The sequence below is a fragment of the Larimichthys crocea genome, chromosome I (genome assembly GCF_000972845.2).
Source record: "Larimichthys crocea isolate SSNF chromosome I, L_crocea_2.0, whole genome shotgun sequence".
Lineage (NCBI taxonomy): Eukaryota > Metazoa > Chordata > Actinopteri > Sciaenidae > Larimichthys > Larimichthys crocea.
Genome location: NC_040011.1, coordinates 41,661,233 through 41,675,135, shown reverse-complemented (window position 1 = coordinate 41,675,135; position 13,903 = coordinate 41,661,233). Strand labels below are relative to the sequence as shown.

Here is a 13,903-nt window from a genome sequence, read left to right as displayed (position 1 = left end):
CTCGGAGATTTCGCGTGGGCGGGGTGTGTTAGATCCTTAAGCCCCGCTCACCGGAGTGCGCCGTGACTGTAATCGAGCGCGTCTGGATTCTCAAGAAGAGATAATGAGTTCAGAGGCATTTTGTCTGAATTTAAAGAGACATAAACAAAATAAACTGATACTGTCTGAGCATCTATAGAGACATAAACAAAATAAACTGATACTGTCTGAGCATCTATAGAGACAGGACAAGGTAGATTCAAACCTTTTCTATTTTATTTCATTTATACCTTGCAGTTATTATTTATATCACTTACTTTTGTCTGTATCATGGTCACTTTTCTTTGCAATATTTCTTGCACTATGGTCACTTTACATTACAATACTTTTTTTTAATATATCATGCCACTTTTATCCTCAGTCTGTTTTGAAGGTTTTCTTGTTTATTGTGTAGGTTATAGATTAGATTAGATTAGATATACTTTATTCATCAAAATCATTATTTGTATCATGGTCACTTTTTCTTTGCAAAATTTCTTACACTATGGTCACTTTACATTATAATACTCTTTTTTTTATATCATGCCATTTTTATCCTCAGTACTTGTCTGTTTTGAAGGTTGATTGTTTTTCGTGTTTATTGTAGGTTATAGATATTTCTGTCTGTTTAATTGTGTTTTTTGTTTTGGCCTTTTCTCTAATTCTGTAGTGTATACACTTTTCTTGCTGCTGTAACAAGTAAATTTCCCGCGGTGGGATGAATAAAGTATATCTAATCTAATCTAATATGTATATATATATATAAAAGAGGACCCGCTCTGGCTGTAGATAAAGTGGCTCGTTTGAAGACAACAGTTCTTATACACTAATGAAAACATATTAATTGTCTTACACACTGGACCTTTAACAGGACAAAACTTGATGTATGTTGCAAACTAGTGGTTGGCAAAATTTCTTACACTATGGTCACTTTACATTGCAATACTCTTTTTATATATCATGCCACTTTTATCCTCAGTCTGTTTTGAAGGTTGATTGTTTTTCGTGTTTATTGTAGGTTATAGATTTGATTAGATTAGATTAGATTAGATTAGATATACTTTATTCATCCCACCACGGGGAAATTCACTTGTGACAGCAGCAAGATATAGAAACAAAACTAGAGGAGGCCAAAACACACAAAAAAGAGACACAATAAACAGACAGAAATATCTAAACTACACAGTAACCACGAAAAAGTAATCAACCTTCAATAACAGACAAGTACTGAGGATAAGTGTGGCATGATATATAAAGAGTATTATAATGTAAAGTGACCATAGTGTAAGTGATCTTGCAAAGAAAGTGACCATGATATAAATAATAGTATTATTTCCAGAGAAGTGCTGTTGCTGTCTGTTTATTGTGTTTTTTGTTTTGCCTTTTCTACTTCTAGTTCTCGGCCCGACTTCTAATTCTGTAGTGTATGCTACACTTTCCTCTGCTGCTGTAACAAGTGCATTTCCCCGTGGTGGGATGAATAAAGTATAATCTAATCTAATCTAATCTAATTAAAGTTTAACCCTAGAACACTAACGTTAAAATTAGTAACACCGTCACTAACGTCAGGTATATTTTACCCGATATTAGATTAGATTACCCAAAGACCCATGCAACTCAGACAGCAGCAACACAATGAAAATCAAACACGACAAGAATTGTGTCCTAGGGGAGAAAGAAGAACATATAGTTCATGAAATACTGTGCAGTAGACTTTGTGCAAACAAAATGTGCACTGAGACATCTATTATATGTCCATATCCAAAATATCAGCTCTCACTGAGTCTGAATCTGCTCTGCTGCTACAGCAGGAGGTCATGTAGTCGATGTGAGCCATGTGTCTGATGTGTCCATGATGTTGAGCAGTTTTTTGGAACATCCCTCTCTACAACAACCAGCTCCAGGGGCGGCTCCAGAGCAGTCTGTTTCATCAGAGCTCGTTTTACTAGTTTGTCACATGTGGTGGTTTGTGGTGTTTAGCAGCTGTGGCTCACATAGATATACATATATACATATACTCAAAGGTGTCATGGGTTTCTAAAATCCTAGAGTCACGGGTCGCCTCACAACTATGAGCATTCAAGCTTTAGACCTGGTCAATGTACAGTAACCGTATTTATAAATATGATCAATATGAGCACAATAAAACCAAAAATAAAAAGGGCTCCTAAAGATTAGGTATAAAATAATCTGTACATGCATTAGTTTATTGTACTAATAAAAATAATAATAATACATTTACAATATGTAACAACAATATGTAACATACTAACAAATCTGCAAAACCCAAACCTCCTTTCAACACACTGACCTGGCAGCTGATGTGGCCTGTAATATGCACATACTTATTATTAGTCAAGTCAAATCAAGTGGGGTTTTTACACTGTTTTGACCATGGTGCTACATGAAACATGACACATGCAGTGCAGTGCAGACAGGACTACATTAAATACTACAAAAAATAAATAAATACAAGGGCTACATGAAGTGCAGATACGTTCAGACAAGAGACAGAGCATGTATATACACACGTACGTATGTATTATGCATGTAAATGTGCTACATATGGGTATGTACAGTATGACTTTAGTGGGTATGTACAATAGATGTTAAATAAAAATAAGTAGCAGCAGAGATAAAAGGTGCAAATGTGCAAATATTAATCTGTTTTTGTGATAAATGGTCCTCAAATAAACTACAACCACTCTCATTTGCTTTAAAAATCTGACATAATACTAGTGTCAAATCAAGGAGTGCATGGTGCTACATGAAACATAAAGCATAGTGCAGACATTAAAGTGCACACGCATTACAACACGAAATACAAACAAGGGCTACATAAAGTCCAGATACAGTATATGTACAGTAGAGAGGTAGATATTGAGTAAAATTAAGTATCAGGAGAGATAAAAAGTGCATGGATATAGGTGCAATGTTAACATATCGATTGTTTTTTGTGACCAATATACCTCAAATTAACTACAACTCTTATTTTCATTTAAATCCGACATAATACTAGTGTTAGTCAAATCAAGGGCCATGGTGCTACATGAAACATGAAACATAGTGCAGACAGGACTACATTAAAGTGCACACACATTACAACACGAAATACAAACAAGGGCTACATAAGGTGCAGATACAGTACATGTACAGTAAAGAGGTAGATATTGAGTATATGTACAGTATAGAGGTAGATATTGAGTAAACTGAAGTATCAGGAGAGATACAAGGTGCAAAGTGTGCATGGATATAGGTGCAATGTTAACATATTGATCGTTTTTTGTGACCAATAGACCTCAAATTAACTCCAACAACTCTTATTTTCATTGAAATCTGACATAATACTAGTGTTAGTCAAATCAAGGGCCATGAAACATGAAACATAAGACATAGTGCAGACATTAAAGTGCACACAATACAGCACGAAATACAAACAAAGGGCTTCATAAAGTGCAGATACAGTATAGATTTAGATATTGAGTAAAATGAAGTATCAGGAGAGATAAAAGCTGCAAAGTGTGCTTGGATATAGGTGCAACTTAACTACAACCACTCTCATTTGCTTTAAAAACCTGACATAATACTAGTGTTAGTCAAATCAAGGACCATGGTGCTACATGAAACATAGTGCAGACATTAAAGTGCACACACAATACAACACGAAATACAAACAAAGGGCTTCATAAAGTGCAGATACAGTACATGTACAGTAGAGAGGTAGATATTGAGTAAAATGAAGTATCAGGACAGATAAAAGCTGCAAAGTGTGTGCATGGATATAGATGCAAATCAACTACAACAACTCTTATTTCCACTGAAATCCGACATAACACTAAGTGTTAGGACGAGCTCTCTTTCGTAAAGCACTGGGGGTTTCCTACACATCCCGACCTCCCGCTTCTTTTCACGTTGGAAACATCTCAGCACGGCGTAGTTGGACGCGACTTTTATTTTGAAGGAAAAAAAGCCCCCGACCGGAAGCGGCGCTACCTTAGCCACGGCGGCTAACTTGATGCTAAGTGTGTGTGTGTGAGAAAAGCCCCACGATCAGTTGAGAAGGACGGAAAGAAAACACACACAGCCAGGCGGGCTCGGAAGACTTTTCCACCTCTAGAAACCGTCCCGGAGCGATAAGGTTATACACCAGCAGGTAAGATGTGAGCTATCTTCGCCTGGCTGGATGTTAGCCGCGGTGCTTTCCTGGCCTATCAGGCCGGACTGCTGCCGACCTGAAGCCGAGCTTCGCTCTCTTTTCTCGGGGGGGGGGATTCATCACGTATGGCGCTCTCCGCTTCGAAACGGTTTGCGAAGACTCCGCGCCTGTCATGATAATTCCCCACATTTAAAGGGAAATAATCCGAAAACAGTTTCATATTTTCCTCCATCGACCTTGTTTTTATTATTATTATTTTCCTACATTATGTTTAAGGCCTTTATTTTTTTTTAGGAGGTGGGGGGAGAAGAAGAAGAAGAGAGATTTCAGGGCGTTGAGATGCTCAAATGTTTTCAGTTATCGCCAGTTTTGGAGAAAGAGACACACACCCCCTTTAATTCAAAACTTTGGAGCAGAAATTTGAAGCACTTTTCTTTCTTTTTCTTTTTTTTTTAAAAAGCTTCCTCTTGGTGCAAACCGACCACAGACAACAAACCTCACCGTGCTGCAAAAGCAGGGTTGAGATGTTAGTGAGGAGCAGGGGTTTGGAAATAAAAGGACATTTGGTTTTATTTACACGGGCTGGATCGTGTGAGTGTGTGTTTGCACGCTGTGGCCACCGCCGCTGCTGCTGCAGTGAAATCCTGGCCCTGCTATCACGGCTGTAATGGCTTTATGAAAGGCGTCGCAGCACACTGCTATTGTGTTTTTCTTTATTATTATTTTACAAAACACCTGGACTATTAAAACACTGAATATATCATGTGTAATCCAATGCATCTCTGCAATCACACAGACTATGACTGCACACATTTTAATGTAGCTATGGATGTTTTTTGGTTTGCAAAGCAAATCTTGCATGAAAATATTGATAAATACACATTTTAAAAGTGTTTAATAATTAAAAAAAATGCATGTTTGAATCATCCCAGCACCTGATATTGTGTGCAAGTCCACTGCACATCAACATATCAGGGTCAAAAGTCTAAAATAAAAGTCTAAAACCTGCAAATTTACACTTAATAATATGTTAATAAATGTTTGCAAGTAGTGGCGTACAAGTTGCAGTTTGAATATTGGAGGCAGGCCTTGTATCCAAAATTAGAAAACATGTTGCATCGACCAATCTTTCATGATTTTCGAAGCATAATGTGTAAATGAACACTTAAAATGTTTAAATTATTGAAAATGCTACAATAATATGCAAATTTGAATCATCCCAGCACCTGATAATGCGTGCATGTTCACTGCACATCAACATATCAGGGTCAAAAGTCTAAAATAAAAGTCTAAAAACTGCAAGTTTACACTTAATAATATGTTAATAGATGTTTGCAAGTTGTGGTTTGAATATTGGAGGCAGGCCTTGTATCCAGAATTAGAAAACATGTTGCATCGACCAATCTTTCATGATTTTCAAGCAAAAAATATTGATAAACACACATTTAACAGTGTTTAATTATTTAAAAATGCTACAATAATATGCATATTTGCATATGCATATCATCCCAGCACCTGATTATGCGTGCATGTTCACTGCACATCATCATATCAGGGTCAAAAGTGTAAAATAAAAGTCTAAAAACTGCAGATTTACACTTAATAATATGTTATATATACTGTACATATACTGTATTGATAAATACACATTTAAAAGTGTTTAATTATTTAAAAATGCTACAATAATATGCATATTTGAATCATCCCAGCACCTGATATATGATGCAATGTCAACTGCACATCAGGGTCAAAAGTCTAAAATAAAAGTCTAAAAACTGCAAATTTACACCAAAAGTCTAAAATAAAAGTCTAAAAACTGCAAATTTACACTTAATAATATGTTAATAAATGTTTGTAAGTTGTGGCGTACAAGTTGTAGTTTGAATATTGTTGATATTGGTATATCCAAAATTAGAAAACATGTTGCATCGACCAATCTTTCATGATTTTTTAAGCATAATGTGTAAATAAACACTTTAAAATGTTTAAATTATTGAAAATGCAACAATAATATGCAAATTTGAATCATCCCAGCACCTGATAATGTGTGCATGTTCACTGCTCATCAGGCTAAAGGTTTAAAATAGCAGGTTTTCACTTGTTTTTTTAGATGTTTGCAAGTAGTGGTGTACAACTTGTGGCTGAATATTGGAGCAGGCCGTGTGTCCAAAATTAGAAAACATCCTGTATGATTTGTAAACAAATCGTTGATCAATACACATTTAAAGATGTTTAATGATGTAATAATTTGTATATTTGAATCACGTGTGTGTCTTCACTGCTCATCGGGATAAAACTCTAAAATAAAAGTCACATTTCCACTTAATATTATATTTTTTTTGGGGGGGGGGTGTTTGCAGTTGCAAGTCGTGGTTGAATGCTGGAGCAGACTGTGAATCCAAAATTGTAAACATGTTGCATCATTTGCACAGAAACTAGTCATGCGGGGGTTTGTCTGTAATTAAAAGTAGCTCCCCTATGTCTAAGGTGAACTGGGTTGCATCAGATCTGATCCAGGTTTTGGGAGTCACGCTGCTGATTCCTCTTCTCTGATTTATATCAGAGATGACCGTTGTTAATTGCCAGCCGATGTCGTCTGATCATGAGGCTCAAACATAATTGATTACCCTCCTCAGACTTAACATACGCAAGTATTCTGTGGATTTTTAAGTGTTCGTACTACAGGCCAGTCAACCGAGAAGAGCTCTGTCGAGCTGAAGTCCTGCAACTAATCGTGCAGACCTCACGGCTGCTGTTTTTAAGGACACATGGCTTCTTCCTTTGTGACTTTTTGTTTCTATATTCTGGAGTTACTTGCAGTTGTAGTTGAGTCAAAAGTTTTTTTGCCTCCAGCTGTTTCTGGGAAAGAGATTCGAGTGGCTCCTTTCCAGAAGCATTTATTTCTTATTTCACAATACTCCAACATTTAGTTGGTGAAAGAAACTTGATTTTCAGGACGTAGTTTACTCCTTTTATGACTGAATCTGTAAGAGATGTTTGGCAAGCCTCACATTTAACCCAAGCTATGAACACATTAATGGCCAAACTGTTGTCATATTACCTTATTTCTTTGGCCAAGGATGCTGGGCGTCACCTACATACTGTATGTATTTAAAAGTCTACAACATCCAGTTTGAATCCGGTGTGCGAGGCGAGATGTGTAACGTATAGAAGCGTGTGTGTTACTTTGATTTAAAATAATCCGTCAGCCTCTAAGTTATCTTGTCGTGTCTTGTCTTTGTGTTTTCTCATTAGAAACTTCGGCGAACACAAAAAGAAACCCTTCGGTCATGTCGGGACAGAGGAAAGGAGCTGCAGCGCGGCTGCCTAAATGTGCCTTCTGCAGAACCAACCGGGACAAGGAGTGCGGGCAGCTGCTAGTGTCCGACAGCCAGAAGGTGGCAGCCCACCATAAGTGCATGGTGAGGGGGGAGCACATTGTTCTCAACCACTGTTTAGCCGGTGATCCTTCAAGACAGAGTCATGCTGACTCACAAACCTTTGTGTCTTTATGTTTTTTTAGTTGAAATGTACACAAATTCTACACTTTATAAAGGAAAAAATAGGAAAAACTATTTAAAAATAGACATAAAGCTCCAGTTTGTTTCAGGAAACACTGCTCCACAGCCTCTGACGTACTCTTCTAGGAATAAAATACAAATAAATTGGAGGATTTTATGATTTATTACTGTGAAATCAGCTCTGATAATTGAACAATGTCCATGGAAAAAATGGTACAAACAGCAGCATTCGAGCAAAATACAAAAGATTGGACAAACCAATTCATACTTTTTTTTTCCTCTTTGTATAAATGTCCTGTGCAGCTTTTCTCCTCTGCCCTGGTCACATCTCACTCAGACAGTGAAAACATTGGAGGATTTTCCATCGAGGATGTGAAGAAGGAGATCAAGAGGGGAAATAAACTGGTAAGTACCTACTTTCCTTTCTCAGGGCGAGAGAGAGAGAGCGAGTGTTATACGATACGAGATGTTGTCGTGTCGGGACTGAACAAGCTTGTGGCTCATTCTTCTGTCCCGCAAACGACTGAAGGAGATGTTTGAGATGAGATGTGTGTGTCAGACACTAAATGTCGTCAGTCTGTGTGTGAATCTCAGGAGTCTGGTGTTCGCAGTTTTTATAATTTCATGTGCACGACATGTATTTTGTTGTAGTTTCACACATTTATATTTATAAGTTACTTTTTCATGGTGGTTTTGTTACAAGCTCATGTCATGAAACTTTTATATTATTCTGTAAAATCTCTCTTTACAGGTATAGTGTTTGTTTAAACTGGAGGCTAACAGATTCTGGATTTTTGGGGCCAGTGGCAATAATAATAATAATAATAATAATAATAATAATTAAATAAGAATGTAAACTTGGAATTTAAACAACCATACATAGAAACACAAATAGAACATAATTAAGATCTAAATGTGATGAATTATTTGATTAGACTAGTTCAGTGTACTCAAACTTTTAATATTAGGTCCTCCATGTACCATAATCATGACGTGCATTTAAATTCAGCAGTGTAGGCCGTGAAGAGTTTCCGCAGGATGCAGGACACTGTTTTATTCCTCCATAAGAAGATCATTTATTATTTATTGTTGAATCCTAAAATGTGAGCGGCTCAAGAACCCGACCTTCACTTTTCTTTACGATTTCTGATTTCATGTTTTGAGCCATGATTGCTTGGAGTTTTTGAACAATTCATATTACCTCTACTTGATATTTTACAAATCATGGATGTGTGTGTGCGGTGAGTGCAAGAACATGACCGTCAGCAGGCTGATGTTTAAATTATATTCCAGTGATCTCAGTTTATTCTCATTCAAACTGTTGCAGTATTTTGATCTTATATTCAATTTTTTAACCCGTGTACCACAGTTTAAGACCCAGTGAACTAGTTTATAAAATATCTGCCTAATTTATACACATTAAGTTTCTTTAAGTTCATATTTATTTCATTCAGTTCGACCCACATATACATGTTTTTTTTTCAATCATAAGAAATATTTATGGTTGCGTTGATTTAAATGTTTCCATTTATTTTATAGCCCTTTTAATATTTGGCTTTCCTCTCTATAATCTCGTGTGCCGTCCTCCTCGCTGAATTTAATTTGTTTCTCTCCTGCATCAATCTAATTTCCCCTCACGGGGATGATCGTTTCATGATATTTGGATACGGCCTTTCAGACTGATGTGTCTCTCAGGGCCGCGTGATCTTTGGAGAGGAATTATTACTCTGACTCATGTCATAAAAATCACATTTCATTACTCGCTGAAAAATCGCATTGCTATTTTGAATGAACTCGTTTTTTTACTGTCTGTCTGTTTTTCTTCCTCCCTCCATCAGATGTGTTCTTCATGTCACCGACCGGGTGCTACGATCGGCTGCGACGTGAAGACGTGCCGGAGGACGTATCACTACTATTGTGCCGTGAAGGACAAAGCCCAGATTAAAGAGAACCCCTCACAGGGGATTTACCTGTATGTCACTCTTCTGTGCATTCATCTGCAATGAATAAAAACCTTTTTTTAATTCATGTTTAATTAAATGAACATTGTTTCTTTTGCTCTGGAACGTAGAGTTTACTGTCGCAAACACCGGGATGCTTCTCAGGATGGCATTCAAGGTAAATACTACGCAGGTGATGATCGTCTGTATCACTGTGAAATGTGTTGTAATGATTCATTTTTAATACCAACAGATGAAGAGGGAGGTGTGGCCAATGACTCAGACTCATCGCCTCCACAAAGTAGAGGCAGAGGAAGGTTCGAGAAGGGGAGAACTAAGGTCGGATCTCGAGGCCAGTCAGAAGACTCCCGCTCCACCTCCTCACAGGCTGCAGACGAGGAGAGCTCCTCTCATGTAAGGCAACACAACCTGTGAAATTTACTCGAACAGTCTGTTCGCTGTGTGTGTGTGGCCTCTTGTTTATCAGTGTGGTTACGTGTGTTCCAGCGGGACAGGTCACCTCTTCGGGCCAGTCCAGGAGATGGCGGGCAGCGCTGCGGCTTTTGTCACGCTGGTGACGAAGAGAATGAAACGAGGGGCGTGCTTCATACCGATAACTCCAAAAAAGTGGCTGCACACTACAAGTGCATGGTAAGATTGTTGTGTGTGTGTGTGTGTGTGTGTTTATACACACTTTTTAAGCTGCAAATATGCATCTACAGTACGACACTTGCACATCTGTCTGTGATCTATGATCTCCTCCAGCTTTTTTCTTCGGGGACAGTGCAGCTGACCACGACATCGAGGGCTGAATTTGGAAACTTTGACGTGAAGACGGTTATCCAGGAAATCAAGAGGGGGAAAAGAATGGTGGGAAGATTCGTCTAACTTTTAGTTTAGGAGTTTAAAAACTGTTTATTTTTGACTCAAACTTTATTGTTGTTTTTTTTTCCCCCCTCAGAAATGCACGCTCTGCACTCAGCTGGGTGCTACCATCGGGTGTGAAATCAAGGCATGTGTGAAGACCTACCACTATCACTGCGGCCTGCAGGACAAAGCCAAGTACATCGAAAACATGGCGCGTGGAATCTACAAGTGAGCTCCTTGTTTACACATAAACACACTTTCACGACCAGGTTTGGACGACGTCGCTTCACTACATTTGACATGACCAAGGCCATTTGGATTTTGATGTCCCTTGAATGCAGTTCTTGTAAAGCCAAGATTTTAAGCTATACATGAGAAAAACTTAAAGAAAACCACAGACATCGTCATCCTAGACCCGGCATCACAAACCTAATTAACTGATTTTCAGTTCTTTACTTCTCTTTCATTATCTCATATCCCGGTGTTTATTAGTTATAGTATATAAAGTATATTTCAGCACAGCTGCTAAACACAATCCCACCGTTTTCCTCTTCATAACTAAACATTACAGTGACAATAAGGGAGTTTCCCTGTAAACAAGGTTCTGTTTGCATTCACAGTTGCGTGACCAAACAATGAGTGTGTCACTGAGGCTTGACAAACATACAAACAGCTTCAAAACCATTTTTTAAAGTATTATAGTTAGTTAGTCTTCCTCTTTTTTAGCTTTTATTGTATTTTGGGCACTACCTCCAATGACTGTTGATCAGTGGATTGGTGCCCTTAACTCTTTTAAGTATTTAAACTCTGACTGAACATCAGTCTTTTAAAGTGATCACTGGTTTTACACCAGACTCCTGACCTCGTGTGTGTTTGTTTTCAGACTATACTGTAAGAACCACAGTGGAAATGAGGAGAGGGATGAGGAAGACGAGGAACGAGAGAATCGCAGTAGAGAGAGGGCAGCAATCGACCACGGAGGAAGACAGTCAACGCAACTGAATGGCAACTAGGTACGTTTATTAGTATGAGTTGTTGAAGACATCAACTCACAAAGTGTCCACATTTCATTTAAAAGTCAGACATTATGCTGTTCTCACAGGACGGCCTGATGGATGTTACGTGGGGCGAAAAACAGAAGACTTCAAAGACGAGGGAGCGATATTTTTTGATACTAAATCTTAGCCTACTCACAAAGCCGTGGTCTACAAGCTCCCGCGAGTCCTCTACATGGTTTCTTCAAGTTAAATGGACATGATGTCCCAGTGTGCGCCAGGTGGCGGCGGCGTCGCCTTCTTCTTGTTCTTCTTCTTGTTCTTCTTCTTCTTCACGGGACCCGGCTCTCAGTTGGCTTGATGAGCTTTTCCACAGACTGGTGGTACTCTGCAGAGCGCTGGACTGCTGCAGGATCAATGAAAAAGCTATGGGCTCAGTTTCAAACACATATATTATCGCCGTGCATAAGAGATGAAGGACTGATGTCTTGATTGTCACTCACTGCCCATGTCCTCTACAGATTACATGACCCACACTTGCTGAAGTCGATACATTCTTGCTCTTCCTTAGCTTCTAAAGGACTCACTTTTAAGAGGGGTCTGTTTGTTACTAGTCTCTCTATCAAGTTGTGCAGTTTGATTACTTTGTTTCTGTAATCATGTCTTAAGAATACTCTTTTGATGTTAGCCTTTCTTTCTTGATATGTAATATTTTGCTACTGTATTATCATCATGAGTAATTTTGAATATCTGGATTTCAAAACAGTCACGATTACAAGTTTTGCCAGCATGCACTTGGATTTTTCCACTGTTAAAGGTGGCATTTTTTTATTTAGCTGTTTAAAGGGCAAAGTAGGGCTCTTTAGAAGAGTTGGCTTGACTTTGTTTGATGTACTGTTACTTGTATCTCCAACAAATGTATCCATGAATGATTGGAAATAGAAAAAAAAAGATTTTATTTTACACATTTAACGAGTTGAATTGAGTCTTTTTCATTTATTTATTTTTTTTTTAAAGTGTGTCGAAACACAAAGCGGCATTCATGGCCGATCGCTGGATGTTAAAAGATTTCTGGTGAAGTTCGAAGAGTGAGGAATGTCACACCGGTCGCAGTGTTACGAGGTCAGACCATGCAGCTATGCAACATTACAGCAACTGCTCTTCATCCTCAAGAAGACCCAACGTGTCCCATCTGAAACACACATTAGTTATTATAAAAGTACTTTATTTAAATGTATGCAACTTTAACATAAACCAGCTGAACAAGTAAATTTTGGGGGTATAATAAATACCTTCTTTGTTGCACCTACAGATCGACCAAAGTTATTATATAATAAGTAATTAAAACACTAATTTGTACAGCTTTTAATAAATTATGCTGTGTCCCAATGACATACTAAACAACTTTAATAAATGTTTTGTACTCATGGAAAATGATGCAATACTTGTGCAGAGGGACATCAGTCAAACTGTAACTTCAGAGTGCCGAAAGCCAATTTTTAAAATATTTCTATTTATGATTAGTAGTAAATCTATTTAATGTATTTTCAAAGATTCTAAAAACTGGAATTTGTTTTTAATGTTTTGCAGCTGTGCGTACTTCCTCTGTTTCCTGTCTGCCTTGCATTGTGGAAAAGCGTCTTATCTATGATTGGAAAATCATTGTCACTGCCTTCATTTGCAAGACACTAAAGCTGCCGTTTGGTTTGGAAAGTGTTTAAAAGTACAGTCGTTTTGGGAGAGTGTAATGCAGGTTATCGTAAAATGTATAAAACAGAGATGAAGTGAGCTTCATTAGGTGCAGAGTTACCGACATGTTTTAATAAATACGCGTGGAGACAGCTCATCCAAGTATTATGACGATGTTTATTGAACTTAAATCTCCGGGTGACTTTCCAAAGATACAAAACAAAACTAAAGATGCGAGGTCTATGAGTGAATTTGTGGTCAGAAAACAGTAACTCCCTGTCACCTAACTACTCAAATCAGAAATTTTAAAAGGTCCAGTGTGTAGAATTTAGTTGCATCTAGTGGTGGTGAATTCAGTGCATTGCAATCTCCTCACATCACCCTCACTTTCCTAATGTAAAGGAGAAACAACACTTAAAAGACTCTGTCCAGGGTCACAATTTAGTTTTGTCTGTCCTGGGCTACTGCAGATATAAAAGGACACATTTTAAGTAACAAAAACAAATAGGTTGTTAGTTTTTATACATGCATGAAAACATAGTTATGAGTATTATATTCCATGTCTGCCTTATTCTGAAAATAAAGGCCCTATCAGAAGGATTCACAATGCAGACAAAGGTGGTGGTTCAAAAAGGTTTTACTAGTCAAACTAGAAAACACAAATATGTGCAACAGTACAAATCCAAAAGGCAAAAAAAGAGGCTTGAGGTCGAAGAT

General features: G+C 37.9%; 1 protein-coding gene across 3 annotated transcripts; it reads left to right on the top strand.

The window, feature by feature from the left end:
- The first annotated feature begins 4,000 nt into the window (after positions 1-4,000).
- On the top strand, positions 4,001-12,469 carry phf6 (PHD finger protein 6). Of its 3 annotated transcripts, none has more exons than XM_019258501.2 (11): positions 4,001-4,171; positions 7,430-7,596; positions 7,999-8,100; positions 9,534-9,667; positions 9,767-9,813; positions 9,889-10,049; positions 10,143-10,286; positions 10,425-10,505; positions 10,597-10,730; positions 11,386-11,515; positions 11,605-12,469. In XM_019258501.2, exons 2-10 carry the CDS (start codon positions 7,465-7,467, stop codon positions 11,513-11,515), a joined length of 1,065 nt encoding a protein of 354 aa, XP_019114046.2. In that variant the 5' UTR covers positions 4,001-4,171; positions 7,430-7,464; the 3' UTR covers positions 11,605-12,469. The 3 variants fall into 3 exon arrangements, with proteins under 3 accessions (XP_019114046.2, XP_027142216.1, XP_019114045.2); XM_027286415.1 differs by having other exon boundaries at positions 4,003-4,171; positions 10,401-10,505; positions 11,585-12,469; XM_019258500.2 differs by having other exon boundaries at positions 4,004-4,171; positions 10,401-10,505.
- The last annotated feature ends 1,434 nt before the right edge of the window (positions 12,470-13,903 follow it).